This window comes from Eublepharis macularius, chromosome 12 (assembly GCF_028583425.1).
Source record: "Eublepharis macularius isolate TG4126 chromosome 12, MPM_Emac_v1.0, whole genome shotgun sequence".
Lineage (NCBI taxonomy): Eukaryota > Metazoa > Chordata > Lepidosauria > Squamata > Eublepharidae > Eublepharis > Eublepharis macularius.
In genome coordinates, this window is record NC_072801.1 from 78,461,977 (window position 1) to 78,480,975 (window position 18,999).

An 18,999-nucleotide genomic window follows, 5' to 3' on the forward strand; every position below is an offset into this window, starting at 1 on the left:
CCAGCCTGGATGTCTGCTCCCTCCCCTCTTCCTCTCTGTTTTCAAATTTAGGCCATCAAGCACTTTTCCTTCCTCAGCTTCCATTGCAGTTTCTGGAAACCAATCCCCACCCCGCTACCACCGCCCCTGGGTGGCTGTCCTGGAACTTCCCCCTCTCCCTTCACCCTTCTTGCACTGAAGTCCTACCACCTTTTAAAAACAAACAAACAAACCCAGAATCTCACACTTATGTGAGAAATCTCAGCAGGTATTTTGGCAAGGTGTCAACGGATGCAAGCGAGGGATTGTTCCTCTCTTTGGCCCCCCATGGGGTTGGGGTCAAAGAACTCGGGTGGCAGCCAGCAACCCTTGCCGGTAGCCGTGCTCCCAGTATGGCCGCCCGGCTACCGCTTGCCCTCTCTGTACTCCACCCCATTCACCTTCTCAGGCATCAGCGTGCCCAGTGAAGAGGAAGAGCTTGGCTGCTCTCTAAGGGGCAACATAGTTCACGGGTGGCCATCAGAATCCAAACAACAGGAAAGGGGTTTGCGGGGGACCTCCTGACACACGGGGAAGTTTCTTATCAGAAAACAAAGCAAACTCCGCTGTAGCCAGACTTAGGAGATTTACGAAAACCCCACCCACAAGAGAGGCCGAGTTTATCACCACTCTGGACAAACACAACATTTATAGGCATGGGGGGGGGGGCAAGGCACAAACCCTGAACCCACTTCCCGAACAGGGAGAGAGTATCCAGGCTTCTGGCTCTTTCCCCCTTGCCCCCCCCATTGCTTCCTCAGCTGGGAATTTTAGAAGCCTTGCAATTCCAGCTTCCTCCGTAGAGGTCTTCACCCTGTTATCTGTGACCTCCCTCCAGCTGGAGAATCTCCAGGTCCCGCTGCCTTCTAGGGCTGCTCTTCCCAGGGTCTCTTTGATAAGAAAGGTCCAGGGCCAGTTTCCCTTTCGGAGCTGGGACTGGGAGCCCCACTGGTGTGCCAGAGGAACGCTGGCCACAAAGATCTTCCTTCTCACATCCACGCAACTTGCTCCTCCCAGGAGCCCTGGAAGGCCTTCTCCTGTCTCCCTTTCGCTGAGCCGCCTCCCTGGCTTGCAGTGAGGGCAAAACGCAGCCAAGGAGAACTGGGCCTGCCACCCAGACTCCCTTGGAGGGAGGGAGGCCTAAAGCAGGTGACAGGTGAAAACCAGTCAGTGTTCTTGCCCCACCAGTTCCCAGCACTGGCAAGCCTGCCACGCCCTCCCATGCCCTCCGCCTCTGCTTCAGGATCTCTCTGCTTTGCCAGGCAGTGGCTCCGTCTGTCCAAACGCCTCAGTCCGAGCCTTTGTGGGCCAGGCCAGTCTCCCCTGACAGGCAGTGGCTCTCCAAGGTCTCCGGTGGAGAAAGGTGCCCTGTCTTCCTTTCCACCTGATCCTTTTAACTGGAGGTGACGGGGGTTGAATCTGGGACCGTCTGCGTGCCACGCGTGCCAGCCACAGTCCCTCCAAGTTCTCCTCCCCTCGTCTACCTGAGCTGCCGAGTCTCTGGATGGTTTGGCCAGGCTGCTGGCATGACTCGGGATGCCAAATGACCACACGAGGCTCCCACGGGTATGAAGCAACCAACCGAAAGACGAAGAGTCCCCCGTGGAGTACAATCAAGTACTCACTCAAAATGTCAATGTACCACAGTTTCTAATCATTAAAGTGCAAAGTGCTCAAACAATAAATATCAGTGAATTATTGTGAATAAAGGTACAATATATCACAATCTTATCTTTCAACCAGGACATTCAGAGTAAATCATATCCCTTAGAAATCCTGTATCAATGCTCCTACCAGAGTCCAGGTGTAATACACCTGAAAAACATATTAGAACAACATTGCCATTTCTATGAAGGAGATTACAAAGCACTAACGTGGAGTTATCTTTACTTACCTGTTTGTATATTTGTATCTGTGAAGACATCACATGCGACTCGCCTGCACAAACGTTGCAGCGTGGAAGTAAGAAGCTGACTCCACACACTGTAGGCACAACGTCAGTCCCCAGATTATTGGGTTTAACAGCAGAGGAATTAAATCACAATTATATGTCTTCCGTATCAACTATTTATTCATGTTGTCCCAGCCATGGTGTATTTAGGAATGAAGTTTTACCTTGTATTTAAGCTGGGAGTATCGATACAGGATTTCTGGCGGATATGATTTACTTTGAGTGTGCCAGTTGAAAGGTAAGACTGTGATATATTGTACCTTAAATAATTCTAAGTTACTGATATTTATTGCATGAGTACTTTGAACTTTAATAAATAGAAACTGTGGTACATTGCAATTTTGAGCGAGTGCTTGATTGTACTCCACGGGGGACTCTTTGTCGTTCGGTTGATGGCTCGGGATGCGGCTGCTCCTTATTTTTCCAAGGGTGCCAACTACTCGGTGCATATCAGGTGTTTCCTCCTCTTCAAAAGAACCCACACTAACTGCTTCCATTCTTCAACTCCATCTGCGGCAGACCAGGCAACTTGTCCCCTACCTGTCTACCTGTGACTTAACTACAGTGACCCAGGCAACGGTCATCTCTAGGTTAGACTACTGTAACTCGCTCTGCATGGGCCTACCCTTGAGCCTGACCCGGAGACTGCAGCTGGTGCAAAATGCAGCGGCGCGCATCATTATGAAAGCACCAAATAGGGCACATACTACACCAATGCTGCACAAGCTGCATTGGTTGCCGGTGGAGTACCGGACCAGGTTCAAGGTCCTAGTATTGACCCATAAGGCCTTGTGCGGACTGGGGCCAGCATACCTGAGGGACCGTCTCTCCCTGTAAATTCCCCAGAGGACCCTCCGATCGGGAGGAAAACAATTGTTATCGGTCCCTCGCCCCAAGGAGGCCTGCCTCGACTAGAGCCAGGGCTTTCTCAGTCCTGGCTCCTACCTGTTGGAATGCTCTATCTACCGAGACCAGGGCCCGGCAGGATCTTACTATCTTTCCGCTGGGCCTGTAAGATAGAGTTGTTCCGCCAGGCTCATGGCTGAGGCTGGGCCTCCACTGGCCGGAGGATGCAACATCTACCCCCCTCCCTGTGAAAGTTGCCCACCACTGTTTGTTTTTCAGCTGCTGTTGCTGTGCTGCTATAGCCAGTTGTACTGCTGTATCGTTGGTTATTAGTTGTATTGCTGCCGCCAGGCAAAAGAGTGCTATTTTTATATGATGTTTTAATGTTTTAATATGGAACGTTTTTAAATGATTTTAAGGTTGTTATCCACCCTAAGCCTGCTTGCAGGGAGGGCGGAATACAAATATGATATAAATATGCAAACAAATAAAAATAAATACTCTTTAAGGGCCCTGACTCTCAGCAAAGTTGGGCACGAAGGAGGAGCAAAAACGGAGGTGAGTCACGAGGAGGCACCTTAAAGATAAACCAGCCCCAAAGGCACAGCGTCTCTCCACTCCGGCATTCCAGGAAGAATTGATAGGAGCTGCTGAAAAGGGGGCCCTTCGGAGACGGAGCACGGTGGATGTGCACCAGCAGGGAAAGGCCAACCCCACCCGCCACAGCCACAGCTGCAGGGGAACACACAGCCTCTGATGTGGATGCAGGTCAGGAGGAATCCTGCCCTGCAGAAGAACTGGCACCTAGCCGAGAAGGCAGCGAGCCCGCAAGAGAGTGCCTGCACCTCTTCGAACCGGCACAAGCGTCCCACAGAGACTTACGTCGCATTCGTTGCAGTAGTAGGCTGGCTCATCCTTCACCCGGCCCTGGTAGGCGATCTTCTTTCCAGCCCGCACTAGACTCTCACGCTGGACTTGGCAATGTTTTATCGACTGCATCAGACAATACCTGAGAAAGAGAGGGAAGCAGTGCGGACAGCAATGAGGACACATGGATCCATCTCTGCCTGGAGCCATTAACTGGAGCAGGGAGCAAGCAAGAGACATGGAGACAAGCCGGAAGGGTAGCGGGAGGACGAGCTCCCCCAGTCACAATAAACCTATCTGGAGCAACACACACAGACACACACCTTTCCTCGCCTTCAGGACAGAAAGAATACACTTGGGAGAGTGATTCACCCAGCACCCCAGGGAAGCATGTGTGCCCCCCCCCAACCCAAGTGAAGGGGAAAGGATCTCCCCTTGGGTTCCTGCTGTTCTTTAAGCTGTTACGAATGAGCAAGCCCATCTCCTCCCCTCACAGGCAGAAATGGGAAGGCCACAGATCACACCTGGATGCGGCAACACACACGCACTCGGCAGGGCCAGATGTCTGAGGGACATCTCCCCAGCAAAGGAAGGAGCTTTGGGGCAGGAGGGAGGGAGGGGCTGGAGAGCAAGTGCAAAACAGACAAAACCACTTTAGCCAGCAGATCACTTGGAGAGGGTCACTCAGTCCTCACTTGATCATTTTGTACAAGTCGGAGTCACTAATCTTGACAGTGCGGGCCACGTTCCAGGAGACGTGGATCATGGGGACGATGGACTTGACGTTCTTCACCTCGTTCCACTCATAGCGCTCGAGGGCCAGCTGATACTGGTAAGCTGCGTAGCAGAAAGGGAGCAGTTAGGGGGAGAGGACCACCCCCACAACCAGAATTCCCTGGGAAGGATCGCGACGAGCGGCTGCGCTGTTAGTTCCTGCTGTTTCCCAGCTGCACAGAGGAGGCACCACAACAAATCCCAGGCTGCTCGGAGCAGCAGCCTTCCTCCCAAGAGGTCAGCAGTGCCGCCCCCCCCCCCGGTGCAGGGGGCATTGGGCCCTAGTCTGGGGACCCCCACATGGACAAAGCCAGAGAAGTGGGGGCGTATCGATCCCTCTTGAAGCCAACTCCATTTCCTGGCTCCTTCCTCGCTCATAAGAGAACAAGGATGCAAAAAGCACCGTGTCAAATTAAATTGGTAGATTAAAATAACTCTTCATGTGAACAAAAGGAGACAGAGGAACAGCAGCACAGTTGGCTGACAGCTGCGTTTCAACTGAAAAAATTGGACTTCAAATATCACTTTGGACTACAGACTCCCTCATAGCGGGAGACCTTTTTCTTTTTTAAGTGAAGCCTACTTTTATGTTTCTTAAGATCTCCCCACAGATTCTAAAATCTAGCTAGAAACACAAAACGGAAGCCAGGACTGCCCGCACCGGCTGCACTGGACCCGTGGCAAGCCCTTTTCCTCGTTCACCTCTAGAACACGCCGAGTCCACAAATTGAGAGATGAGCCAGTGGTATGCCGAGTTTGCCCCTCGGCCTGCCTTGCAGCATCTCTCCCAGCCCCACTACAAGAGATGCCTGGGGTTCATCCTGGGACCTCAGGCATTCAGAACTTGAGCTCTGCTACCCAGAAGAGAGCCCGGGGCCTCTGCTCCTGTCCATCCTTGTAAGGATCTGGACCCAGCTCATTACCTGTCAACGGGCCAACGTTCCAGGCAATGTTGTTGCACCAGCCTGTGGCCTGAACCCAATGCACAGTGCCCGCATTGATCCACACCAGGTCTCCAGGCCGCTGAATGAAGCGGTAGACGGGGATGTTTGACTGGTAAAGGTCTTCGAGGATGGGCCACCATGAGCCAGTCAGGTAATCCACGCTATGCCTGTAAGACAACCGCACCCGTTGAGGCAGGGAATGGCCAGGGCCTTTTTGCCGCAGAGAGTGCAGCGCGCCATCGCTTGCCTCTGCCAGACCATGACGTGCAAGCAAGCTCAGATCCATCTGGGATCCGGGCAGACAAAGTCTAGCACATTCCCAGGTGGAGATCCACCCACTCTACAAGGGGGCCAAGGCGTCCTCCCCCAGTCTCCTCCCCACCCACCTGTCACAGAAGGCGCTGATGCTTTGCCAGTAATGCTCATGGACCGCAAACCATTCGCAGTCGCCAGGCCCAATGTTGATGTTCACTGAACAGAAGTTGTTGTTCTCCTGGTGACCTGCAAAGGGAAACACCCACATAGATCAGGACCCCAGCAGTCCGCGTTGGTCCGATGTCACTCCCAGATTCCTAGGGAAGAACGGGCACCCCAGGCAGGACAGAGGCTCGGAGAAGGGCTGTATCCACTGCTGAATGAAGAGATACTCAGGCTGCTTTTCAATAAATGCAATTCACAAGCCGGTTGGCTCTCTGGGAACCAAGGTCAAGATAATCCAAACTATGGTATTCCCCATTACAATGTATGGATGTGCAAGTTGGAGAGTGAAGAAAGCTGACGGGAAGAAAATTGATTCGTTTGAAATGTGGTGCTGGAGGAGAGTTTTGTGGATACCATGGACAGCCCAAAAGACAAATAAGTGGGTCCTAGATCAAATCAAGCCTGAATTCTCCCTAGAAGCTAAAATGACAATACTGAGGCTATTGTACTTTGGTCACACTATGAGAAGACAAGATTCTCTGGAAAAGTCAATAATGCTAGGAAAAGTGGAAGGCAGCAGAGGAAGACCTAAAACGAGGTGGTTTGAATCAATAAAAGAAGCCACGTCCTCCAGTTTGCAGGATCTGAGCAAGTCTGTTAATGATAGGATGTTTTGGAGGTCTTTCATTCATAGGGTCACCATATGTTGGAGGTGACTTGATGGCACATAACACAAACACACAATTACCAAAAGGCACCCTGAACCAGCAAGCTTCTTAGGTGCTTTTGGAAAAAAAACATGTAACAGGAAGGTAGCAAGAGAAATTATCTGAAGAAGGGGATTCCATCACTCCAGGGCAGCAGCAGAAGAGGCCCTGCCTCTAGCAGAACTTGACCTTGTCTCCTTAACAGATCAAACACAAACCAGGACAGTCTTAGAAGAATGCAGAGGAGTAGCAGCAGCATTTGGGAAGAAATGCTCTGGGGTTGTGCACCTGGAACTTTGAATGTTAAAATCAGCACCGTGAAGTTGGCAAAGAAAAAACAAAGAAGCCAGCATTAGCTATATCAAAGCTGACGAGACACTGCAATTCATGCTTGCACTGGAGGCCTACAGTGACACTAACATACACACAGATGCGCGTCCCTTACCGGGTGTGCGGCTGCCCGGCACTTTCATATAGAGCTGCACTGTGTTCATGCCCAGGATGGTGTGTCCCACGTGGCTCAGCATGTTCCCCGTAGAAGTTACTCGCATGAAAGCTGGCAGCTTCAGCAGCTCCTGCAGCTGTGGCTTCCACCTGCAGGGCATTGAGAAATCAGAACAGCAAGTCATGAAAACTAAGACATTAATCAAAATAATCCAAATGAAATAATTGGAAAACCAGAGGCAATAGTGTTTGAAAACTATATCATTAATCCTCAAACATCCAGAGGAGTTACCCATATTAGTCTGTAGTAGCAAAATAGTAAAGAGTCCAGTAGCACCTTTAAGACTAACCAACTTTATTGTAGGATAAGCTTTCGAGAACCACAGCTCTCTTCGTCAGTTGCATCTGACAAAGAGAGTTGTGGTTCTCGAAAGCTTATGCTACAATAAAGTTGGTTAGTCTTAAAGGTGCTACTGGACTCTTTCCTATTAATCCTCAAAGGAATGTTTATGGGTAACAGGATTCTATAATGCTCAAACCCATTTTTTTCAATGGTATAACAAGGCTAGGCTGAGTAAACGTTAAAAAAACTCAAAGTGCTACATAAGCCTCAATGAGTACTGGTATATATCCAAAATTCCTATGTCCCTCAGTAAAAACTGCATGTAGTAACATTGAAGAGCTGCCCTGGGGACCCTGTTTGGGTGGAAAGGTGGCACAGAAATGTTTTAAATGTGTGGGGTTTTTTTAAATAACTGAAAAGTTAAAAACAAATCAAAGGGGAGCATAACTGCAAAGAAGCCTTACCAGCAATGACCCACTATGACCACTAGAGGGCACCAAAGAAACTCATTAAACCGCAATGACAAGGTGCAGCCACAAGGGGGAGCATAAAACCATCAGTTTACACTCTTGCAATGGCTGTAAATGGCCGCAGGGAAACAGGTTAGATAGAGCAACATCAGAGGGTGGCGGTTGCCCAATATGGCCACTGAGAGGCAGCAGAGAGCATATGTTTTACTGCATTTCCTGATAGGGACGCAGAGGCACAAGCAAAGTGCAATTAGTTACCCTCCATTGCAATGACAAATTATGGCCACAGGATGGCAGCAAAGACTAAAAAATATAGACCGAAGTCTTCCTGTGACACTTTAAAAAACGAAACAAAATCCATGTTGAACCTTTTACTGGTCCAACCAAATTAACACAAAATATTGTGCAAGCTTTCGAGTTCACCAGAACTTTTCATCAGGCTCAATATTACAAAACTGTGTAAGACGGAAGGGGAGTGGGCAGCCTGAGGATTTTGCCTTGTATCTTTTAAAATTTTGTAACTTCCAAGCTGGTGAAGAGTTCTGTTGAGCATGAAAGCTTGCAGTGTTCTGTGCTAATTTGGTTGGTTCAATAAAAGGCATTGCCTGAAATTTGTTCTTGTTTGGGGATTTTACATGGACCAATATGGCTATACAACTTTTTCTACCTGAAAGACTAAACAGACTTCACTCCAAAATGAGCTTCTGTGAGTCAGAGTTCACTTCCTCAGATGCAACAAAGAGGAAATCATATTCCACATCTTTAATAGGAAAATTACTAAAACGGGGAGGGGGGGTCAGAGAAAAGCTCAGTGTGAATTCCATCGTACATTTTTCAGGTGTGATATTTGGAGGTTCCAGCCTCTCTCTGAGGGGTGCAGATAAACAAAAATATAATTAAGTAAGACAGAGACCAATAAATTCAGGAAGCAGCAGCCTGAAGCATTAAAACATTAACTGACATCAGGCAAAAGTTATAGCATGTTAAAACACGTTAAGAAGAGCCAGTTAAATTTTGTAAAAAGTGGGCCCTATTAGAAATTATAGTGAGTAATGAAAAAGCAAGTCTCTGTTTAAGTCAGGATGAGCGGTACCGTTTTGTTTTTTGATGAGTTTTAATTCAGCACTTTCACACTGTATATTTCCTTTGCAGGTTTCTTTGTAGATGGGTGACTACAGACCACAGCCTTGAAAAGGCAAAGAGTCTCCAACACCCCAAAGATCAACGAATTTATTGTGGCAAAGGCTTCCGTGAGACTGAGCCCAATTTCCCAGCTGCAAGAAACGTTGCATTCAGCTAGAACAGCCTTGGGTATCACTCTCTCTGTCAACTGAATGCAACACTTCGTGCATCTGACATCAGTGGGCTTTGGGGCTCACAAAAGCTTCTGCCACAACACACTCAACTTTCTGGAGTCCTTAGACTGATTACAATCTGTTTGGCTGCAGCAGGCTAAACCGACAGCCGCTGAAATCAGCCTTGAAGCGAAACCCACAATCCCAGTTTCTTGCAGGGGCCCTCTGATACACAGGCCGTATCCCAATACAAACCAGTATCTCATGTCAAAAGGGCAGGATGTTATTGGGGGGGGGCTGAAAACCCCACACTGCCCTCTGCTTCACCCACGTGGCAGACTAAAGCTTGAAGGGCAAAGACCCTGTCTCTGTAGTCCAGGGGTTTGGATCTGGCCCTTCCCACATTCAAGTAGGAGCAGGGGAGAGAACAAAGAACCTGAGGCTTTAGTATCCCTCCCCGTCTCACCGTTTGGCATCCGAGAGGTCGATGTTGGTCCCAAACTTGATGATCTGGTGAGGTTTCTGGTCGGGGTTGCTATAGGGAACAAAAAGCCAACCAAAAAAGGTGATGAGGTAAGGGAGGGGGACGCAGAGAGGCAGATTCTCCTCAAAGCACCCTGATAGTTTTGCAAACCCCAGTGAGGCTGCCACGGCCCGACAGCCTCCCTCCCCAACTCCCAGGCCCCTTCTCTTTGAGCCAGGGACAGGACGGCCTACCTGGGGGGAGGCTCCGTGGTGCTGTCCGGCTCTTCCGCTTCTTCTTCGTCGCTCTCCTTGTCTTCCTGCCCCCAGATAAGAAAAGGTCAGAACAGGAATCCGCCCCTCCACCCTTCCGAGGGGGGCACCCGGGGAGCCCAGGCTGTGGCAGACACCCTCGCCCCGAGGAGAAGGGCATCGGCCTGGGGAAGGAGTGGGGCCAGAAGGCAGCGGGGCTCTCCTCACCTGAAGAGATTCCTGGAAAGAGGCGGCCTGGTACTGGGCGTACTTGGCAATGGTGGTGTGAGACCGGCTGCTCTCACACGGCCACACCTGCTTCGTGCCTAGGAGGTCCCAGTTTTCGTCCGACGGCTGCTGCACCTGTGTGCGGACCTCCACGGCGTGCTCCCCGCTGGCCTCCACCAACGTCTTTGTGCTAAACAGACCCAGGTCTGAGAGGAAGAGGAGGGAAGAAGTCATGAAGGGACGCTGAAAAGCTGCCACCCGTTCCACGTGCCCCCAATTCCAAGGGAAACCATTCTCACACGTTTTCTTGCCGGACTGTCCACCCCTCCCCTCAAACTCTTCCCCAGACCCAACGCCCCTGAACTGCGCGATGTCACGCTGTCTACCACCAAAGTCCTTCCCCTCACCCATCTCCTGGTCCCTGCAAGCCCCCCGCCTCCTACTCGGACCCTCCACCCAACACACGCCCCAGCCCCGAATGCGTCTCGACGACTCACTGAGGCGGAGGGAGCCAGCCAAGCCCCGGATGACCGTGATGGGGTTCTTGGGGTCCGTGCAGAACTGCAGCAGCACAGGGGAGAAGGCGTCCCGCTTGCTCTCCAGCTGAGGAGGAAGGAAAGGAAAGGGCGTGAGAGACCAGAAGCCCACCTGGACCTCTGAGCGACAGGCCTCAGCAGCAACGCAGCCGGCCAGTGAGGAGAGCCGGGAGCAGCGGGCCAGTCCGCCAAGCCAGAGGCCGGCAGCCCCGCCTCTCCCGGTGGGCCCCGCGTTCCTGGTGGGCTCACCTCCTTCAGCGGCCCCCAGTTCAGCTCAATGCCCCCTCCCCAACATGGCCAGCTACTGAGGGACTTCAGAACCACCCCAAAGGCTGGCTTTTGTCTCCTGCTCACTCAGGCCTTAAGACTCCACGATCTGTCGAATGGCCCACGCAAAGGGCGCTGCTTGTGTGGCGGAAGACCTTCCTTCCCTGCTTTTTCGCCAAGCCAGTGAAGGAGCACGGGCCCAGGGGCAACACTGAGCAGAGGGCCTGGACGCTCAAGGCGCCGCCGCAGGAAGAATCTGGCCTAAGCCTGGGGGCCCAAAGTTCTGTGCTAGAAGCAACAGGACGGAAGTTCTTGATGGAACCAGGCTGGGAACGGCCGGCAACTTCAAGCCACCCAAACAGCCAACGGATCTAAGGCACGAGATCCAAGACGCTAACTAAAAAGAAGGCAAGGAGCCAGACACCGACTCTCGGGCATGGGAAGGGAGACCAAGACGTCCGGCCCAGAGGCGCCCCACAATGCAAAGCACACGCGGACACATGAAGCGGCCTTAAGCCGAGTCAGACCCTGAGTCCGTCAAGGTGAGCATTGTCTGCTCAGACTGGCGGCCGCTCCCCAGGGCCTCGGGCAGAAGTCTTTCACGTCACCTGCGGCCTGGTCCTTTCACCTGGAGACGCTGGGAGTTGAACCCAGGCTGTTCCACAAGCCAAGCAGAGGATTTACCCCTGAGCAAAGATGTGGAGGTATGACTTGCCCCAGGGACACACAACGTGGAAGAGAGAGATGGTAGAAGGTTTGGGGAGGATCACGGAAGAGAAACTATCCAAGCCCAGGCATGGGAGACAGCACTCCGCCTTGGGGGTTCTCTTTTCATTCTGGCTTCCAAGAGCTTCAAGCCACTTCTCTCAGCAGCAACCGTGAGCTTGGGCAAATATCTTTGTTCTAATTGTTTTTATACGGCTGTTGCCTGCCCCGGGCCTTGAGGTGCCCTCGAGAAAGGTGGACAGCAGGATTCAAGTCCAGCGGCAACGCAGAGGCCACCATGACTTTCTGGGTACAAGCCGTCAAGAGTCAGCGCTCCCTTCTTGAGACAGAAAAGTGGGCCAATCAATCAATCAATCAATCAATCAATCAATCAATCAATCAATCAGTCAGTCAGTCAATCAAAACAATGTTCTGGTTAACCTGAAAGCATCCGTGGGTAAGCACTACTCTAAAGTCAACCAGGGACTCAGAGGAGGCACTCTTCGAAAGAGCTGCCAATCTATGTTGGCTGTGCATCAGGCACAAAGAAAAAGTAAAGAGTCCAGCAGCACCTATAAGACTAACAAAATTTGTGGTAGGGTGTGAGCTTTTGTGAGTCACAGCTTAAAGGCGCTACTAGACTCTTGCTCTATTCTACGGCTACAGACTAAAACAGCTACCCATTTTGATCTATCTCCAAAGGAAAAGTCGCTTGGCTAATGCCTGTGCAGCAGCAACTCTGGCTGAAAGGAATGGAGTCGCCCCGAGGCAACAACGCAGAACCCAAATAGGCATTTCACACCACCGCTATGAGCAAGAAACTAGCATCCGCCACAGGGGAGGGGGGTTCTGAAGCAAGGCCCCAACCCGGGTTTGGCTGAGAGCTATGAAAATCTGAATGTGGTTTTTTTTATCATGCAATGGGAACGCCGACGCAACGCCCCGTCATCCTCAGCTCTGGTGAAGAGGCCAGTTTCAGACGAAGCCAGGGCAAGTTTACACTCGGACAGAGATCCAGGCGCTCAATCCTCCAGCTCTCCAGGAACATGCAGTCCCAGAGATCCAGGCGCTCAGTCCTCCAGCTCTCTAGGAACATGCAATCCCAGAGCGGCCGAGTCCAGCACCGTCTCTCTCCGGACGAACAAGGCAAGGGCCGTGTAACAAGAACGGCAAAGCCACAGAGGAAGGCCCTGATCTCGGGGTGGGTTAAAGGGCGAGCAGCAGCAACGGCCACTCTGGACTCGAGACCGTGGAATGCTGCCTTCTCCGGAAAGGTTTGCAGACACAAGCAGAGGGCTCTGAAGAATGGGTTCAAAAGCGCGATGTTCAGGCACAGGGAGTGGGCAGAGGGCGTCTGCCATTTTTTATGTAGGTTCCTTTATAGGGTTCAAGCAACATTCCCCCGGATGCCACCCAGCGCCACACCCCAGAGGAGTCTGACCATCTCAGTAACAGCCACGGAAGTCGCTTACAATACATCGTATCAACAGGCTCCACCAAACCGGGGCCCAGGGGTGATACGACAACTCCAGAACGGAGGCTGGCTGGAGCCCATGCCAAAATTAACTGGCCCCCTCAAGCAGGCGTGAATCTTCTACACCTGTTTTACCCTGCTGCTGCCTACGAAAGGAGGGCAATGAAACGGCACCCTCCCTCCCACGCCCCACCATCAGAAGTCTCGATTAGGCCTTTTCTGACTTCCACGATTTCACCTGGCAAACCCATACCCATCCTGCGTGGCACAAGGGCTAACATCTTGCCGCTTCTTTTTGTTATCGAAGGAAGCAAATGCTTGGGGGATCCCCAAATCCCATCTATGTTTACTCGTGAGAACATTACACCCGTCCTGCCCCTCCCACTGGCTAGCCAACGGCACCCACCACCTCACCCCCCACAAAAAGGGTACTCACGTATATGCTCGGGGTGGGAGGGTTGAGTTTATCCCGGGGGAGCTTTTCATCTGAGTTGATCTGAGGTTTGACGGACTGGGCAGGCGACAGGTAAGACTCCTTAAATTTCCCCTTCACCTTGGCATGCCTGTGGAGACAGGTATAGGAAGAGACAATGAAACGGCAGGGCAGGAAAACAGTTACCAAGGGCAGGGCAGGCTGACGCAGAAAGGGCCAGGGTTAATTTATCAACCTAGGAGCAAAAAGACCCGATTTCAGGTCCCAAACTCACCCAAGAAATCATTCTGGGCCAGAGCAGTTAGCCGTGTTAGTCTGCAGTAGCAAAATAGCAAAGAGTCCAGTAGCACCTTTAAGACTAACCAACTTTATTGTAGCATAAGCTTTCGAGAGCCACAGCTCTCTTCGTCAGATGCATAATGCATCCGACGAAGAGAGCTGTGGCTCTCAAAGGCTTATGCTACAATAAAGTTGGTTAGTCTTAAAGGTGCTACTGGACTCTTTGCTATTCTGAGCCATTCACTCTGTCTGAGTCTAGCCTACTCTGCAGGGATGTTGTGAGGTTAAAAGCAGAGAGAAGCAAGATACACACACAGCATTTTATCAGGCTTCTGCCGGACATAGGAAGGCACCAAAAAACCCACCCTCCCCCGAATTTTCACGGCTTGCCACTCAACAAGGATCCTCCAGCCTGAAGTTATTCTTTCCAGCTGCACTGGGTTGCTGGGCTGCTTTGGGAGCCCGCCTGTCATGCATGTGTCAGTCAGGGCCCTCTTCTTCTGCAGAGGTGCTAGGAGTGCCCCTGAGCATATGCAAAGTGACCACCTCTAACCAGCTGGCCTCACATTACAAAGACTGGAGGACAGAACCACAGAAAACTTTATACGCCTGCTGAAGCATGGGGGATAACAGACTGATATGCAATTCAAAAGGTCCTGCGTTCAAATGTCACCTCCGCCTCTAACATCCTATGTAACCCCATAGGTAGGTCACTGTCTCTCAGCCTCAGCCGCCACCACCTTGCCACAACATCGGGATGCAATAATGGCCTACTGGCCTACCTTACTGGGCTGTTGTGAGGATAATATGCGTGAAGCCCTTAGAACAATGACAACATTGTCATTTATTATAGCAGAACCAGGGGCCAGGCCCACATCACACTTTTTGCTGCTGGGGCTGAGACCAGGACACCGTCCGAAGCCTCCGCTCTGCTCCACCCCCACTTCTCTTGACCCAGAGAATCCCAAAGAGGGCACCCGTCCTGGCTCAGCCTCTCGACTCCCGGACTTTAGCCCCGAGGCCTCCCCGTGGAAGGCTTTATCTAGCCTCAGGCCACCTCCCCCCTCATCACTGCCCAAACACTGGGAAGTCAAATAAGAGGACAAGCTGAACTCTCCGAGAACAGAATGACTGAAAGAGGCACGCCAAACAGTCTGTTCCAGAAGCCCTCCCATCACCGTTGCCACCACCCCTCACCCCCGCCCTGCCCTCCATGTTTCCCTAAGCCTGCAAAGGCCAGCAGACCCAGGTTTAGGCACAATCCTCCCAGGGCCCCCTCACCCGGCTTCCATCTTTTGCTCCCCCGTCCCAATCTCTGCCTGCTGGCGCTCTGGAGAGAGCCAACATGCGCTGGTGGGCGGGAGAAATAATAATGAAGCAAAAGGAGGAAGTGGGTGAGGTCAACTGACCCTTCCCTGGTAGAGATTTTTTTTATTATTTTGCTATTAAAATCAGGCTCCACAAAACCCAATAGGGGCACAGTATTTTATCTGTTTTCAGAATTGATTTTAAGTTGTGTTTTAATCAATGTTGTACCTCGCCCTGAGCCCGCTTGCGGGGAAGGTGGGTTAAAAATAAAGTAAATAAAATAGTTCAGTGGGGGCAGACTCAGGTGGTCATAAGAGGGACCCACTGCCGCTAGCACCTCAGAACAGAGGGCTTCTGCCCAGCTTTTCCAGATGCGGGCTCCCCCATGGACCTTTCCCACCCCACTAACCACTTCCCAGACCTTTGACCCTTCCCGCCCCACCCCGTCTGCCCCTAGCGCAGGCTGCAAGACGTCCGGGTTGAAAATGGACCGGGCCTCTTTTGAGGGGGGGGGTTGGGGGGAGCAGCAAGGGGCACAACTCATTCCCAGCAGGCAATGTCTGTGCTTGATGACGCTGCATATTTTAAAATGCAAACCTTTTTTTCAAATAAAAATTACCAACATGGTAAAATGGGACATGTCATCGTGTTAAACGAGCGTGATAGTAAAGTTACAGAAAGGATTCAGGGTGCAGCGCGATCCCGTGGAAAGGCAAAAGCCAGTCCCAGAACTCGGTTCCTCGGAAATGCAACCTCGCCCTTTGTACACACGCTGGAAAAGCAATCTCCAGGCCCTCCTGGCTGCGAAGTTATACTTGAGAGCAGCGGCAATGCCTGCCGAATCTTAGAAAGGGGGAGGGGGGGACGACGAAACGTGGAGCTTCTGGGATATTGACAGCTTGTTGCCCCTCCCCTTCAGTAGCAAAGCCAGAATAAATTATGCAAAGGAGGCAGAGTTTGCAAAAATCTATATGGGTTAGGCAATCTGGGGCACCTGCCTAGGGGAAGACGTTGAATTTCTTTTTGTCTACCTCCCCGCAAATGCATACAGACAAACATTGGACAGGAGGCCTCATTAAAAGGCAGTGTGTGGCTCCCCCTTGGAGCTGGACGAGAGAACGGGACCAGCGTTACATCCAATGCTTCCCATTTTAGCTCTCGTTCCTATATGACCGGAGCCTGTTATACCTGGGACAATTTCATACAGGACAACCAATGCCTGCATTCTGATTTGAGCCATAGCAACGGATCCCCTTTTATCATGTTGTAAGGTTTGCTCTTTAAAATTGCCGTTTGCCTCGAATATGTGGTGATCTCTTGCGGCTGTGCTGTGTTTTAGGATGGCACACGGGAGGCTGGAAACGGAGGCAGCGGGGCAGGCGGGCAGTTGCGGGCGGAATGCCCGACACTCACTTGCTGGCGCGTACCACTTCCGCGGCTGAATGGTTGATGGTGAGCTCACTCAAGGGGATGCGCCGCTCCTCCACTTCGGAGGCAATGAAGGTCTCCTTATCTCCACTCTCCACCTTGATGAGGCGGATTTTCAGCTCCTTCGGGGGCCCTTCCGTGAAGGAACGCAGCTTGAGGAGGTCGGCGGAACACACGACGGTGGATCCCGAGCTCGCGGTCCCCTCTTCCTTCTTCACAGGAGGTCTCCGCTCAGGCTGTGGGGCGGCCAGAGGGGGTGGCTTGGCCCCGTTTTCTCGGGCCTGGCTTTCAGTGCTCTGTACGTCCAAGCTGCCCAGAATTTGCCGGTTCTTTTCTTTGTGATTCTTGCTCTCTCGGTGCCTCCTCAAACCGTCCTTACCAGACCGCCGGTGGCGCCGGTGTTCCCGATCCCGTTTGCGGGACTCATCCTTGGGGCGTGGAGGGGGTGGAGGGGGTGGCGGTGTGGGGGCTGGAGGAGGAGGTGGAAGTGGGGAAGGCGCTGGAGGGGAAGCGGGAGGAGGCGGGGGTGGGGGGGTGGCTGGCGGGGGGGTGGCTGGCGGAGGGGGGCTCTGCTCACGCCCTGCCTGTTCTACCAGCGTCTCACAAGCTCGGCTAATTTCTTCTAGTACCTCTGACTCTGTCTTGATGGGCCTGGTGGTGGGTGGCGGAGGGGGGGTGGCTGCCCGCTCCCCTCCCGCTCCTGCCCCTCCAGACCAGGCTTGGTTTGAGGTAGAGAAGTGAGGCCCAGCACTTTGGCTGGCGCTGGCCGGAGGGACAATCTTAGCACCAGGGGGGGCCAGTGGTTTGGGCCGATAGGAGTGTTTCTGCCCCTCCAAGACATTGGCCAAAGACTTGAGCAGAGAAGCAGTGCTGTGGTGGGGGAACTTGCCCCCTGCTGCTGCCGCCGCCGCCACAGCCGGGGGCCGCTCTTCTCCGTCTCGCTTGCCAAAGCGGTATAAACAGGGTGGCTCAGGCGGATCCTGCCCGGGGGGCTTGGGGTAATCAAAGGAGGCGGGAGACGGGGTTGGGGGCTTTGGTCGTGCCAAAGGTGGGGGACTAGGGAGGAGTGGGGCAGGGGGAGGCGGTGGGGGGAAGCTCTCCTCACGCTCCTCCTCTCCCTGCCGGATCGATTCATCCAACATCTTCATGATATTTGCTAGGCCATCAGCAGAGATTTCAGGGGGCTCCTCAAACTGATCCTCCATTGGGGGGCTGGCGAAGTCAAAGAGGCGGGATGGGGAGGCCTCTGTGGCTGGGGGCACCACTGCTGGGTCTGGGGTCTTTGGGTAGGGGGCCTGGTGTGGCGGTGGGGGTGGAGGCGGGGGCGGGGGCAGGAGTGGGGGTTGTGGCAGCGCCGACAGCTGAGGAGGGCTCTCTGGTGGCCTGAAGGTTCCTGAGGTAATTGCAGGGGTCGGGGTCGGGGCTCTTGTGTCCCCAGAACCTTTCTCCTCCATGCCACTTTTGGACAGCCAGAACTCGGAGGATGGGGAGGCCTCTGGGCTGGCCGAAGTTGGTGGGCTCGGCTTGTCCACACCCCCTTCCCTGGGGTGAGAGAAGGCCCCTTTCGGACTGCTGGTGGCGGAGTCCTGGAAGCTGCACTCAGAGTCACAGCCCCCGAGGGGAGGTGGCTCCCCCCGATGGGGTTCCCCGCACCCAAACAGAATTTCTTCCAGGGGGTCCACGCTGGCTTTTCCTTCGCCTGCTTTGTTACTGAACGCTGGGCCTTTCAGCCAGGGCAAGGGAGGGGGCGGGGGAGGCGGCGGTGGGCACGGTGCGGCAGTGGGCGATGGAGCCACCGCTGGGGGAGCCCTCCTGGTGATAGTGGGAGGGGACGGCATGCGGGAAGCAAGGCAAGGCGCCGAGCGCGGCGGTGGCGGTCTGCGGCCGTTGCTCTCCTGGGCAGGGCCCGATTGCTGTGCTGCCGGCGCTTGGTGATGGCCAGGGCCCTGAAGGAAGCAGCAGAAACAGGATTTGATCGGAAGGCGGAAAAAGCAGACGATTCCTCACCCCAGGGCCGCTCCCACACCCAGCCTTGCCTCGGCTTACTCTGCCCTCAGCAATTCCTGATATTGTGCCTCAGCCGGAGACGTCTGACCTTATTGCCAGAGGATTCTGAGACCCAGGCAATCCTGAACCACACTCAGCCCAACGCGACTTAGAATCACAGGGTCGGATGGGACCTCCAGGGTCATCTAGTCTGACCCCCTGCACAATGCAGGAAATTCACAAATACCCCCCCCCACACACACACACACAAATACCCAGTAACCCCTGCTCCGTGCCCAGAAGATGGCAAAAAACCTCCAGGATCCCTGGAGAAAATTGCTTCCTGACCCCAAGGTGGACATCGGCATTACCCTGGGCATGTAAGAAGGGGGCCACGAGAACTAAACACTGATGCAACCCTTCCTGCTCTCCCTCTCATGATCTGCCCAAGTTCACAGAATCCGCATTGCTGTCAGATGGCCTTCGGGCCTCTGCTTAAAAACCTCCAAAGAAGGAGAGCCCACCACCTCCCGAGGAAGCCCACTGAGGGACCGCTCTAACT

The 18,999-nt window shown here is 53.1% G+C and overlaps 1 protein-coding gene across 3 annotated transcripts in view; it reads right to left on the reverse strand.

Moving 5' to 3' along the window:
• KDM6B (lysine demethylase 6B) overlaps positions 1-18,999 on the reverse strand; it is a 72,655-nt gene that overhangs the window by 3,472 nt on the left and 50,184 nt on the right. For all 3 annotated transcript variants that reach the window (XM_054992639.1, XM_054992638.1, XM_054992640.1), the window contains 11 exons: positions 16,437-18,397; positions 13,440-13,566; positions 10,519-10,624; positions 10,022-10,227; positions 9,797-9,861; positions 9,546-9,614; positions 6,973-7,121; positions 5,787-5,901; positions 5,380-5,567; positions 4,378-4,519; positions 3,698-3,824 (listed from right to left, as the gene is read on the reverse strand). In XM_054992639.1, the coding sequence (XP_054848614.1) occupies positions 3,698-3,824; positions 4,378-4,519; positions 5,380-5,567; positions 5,787-5,901; positions 6,973-7,121; positions 9,546-9,614; positions 9,797-9,861; positions 10,022-10,227; positions 10,519-10,624; positions 13,440-13,566; positions 16,437-18,397 (3,255 nt within the window). The remainder of the gene's footprint in view (positions 1-3,697; positions 3,825-4,377; positions 4,520-5,379; positions 5,568-5,786; positions 5,902-6,972; positions 7,122-9,545; positions 9,615-9,796; positions 9,862-10,021; positions 10,228-10,518; positions 10,625-13,439; positions 13,567-16,436; positions 18,398-18,999) is intronic.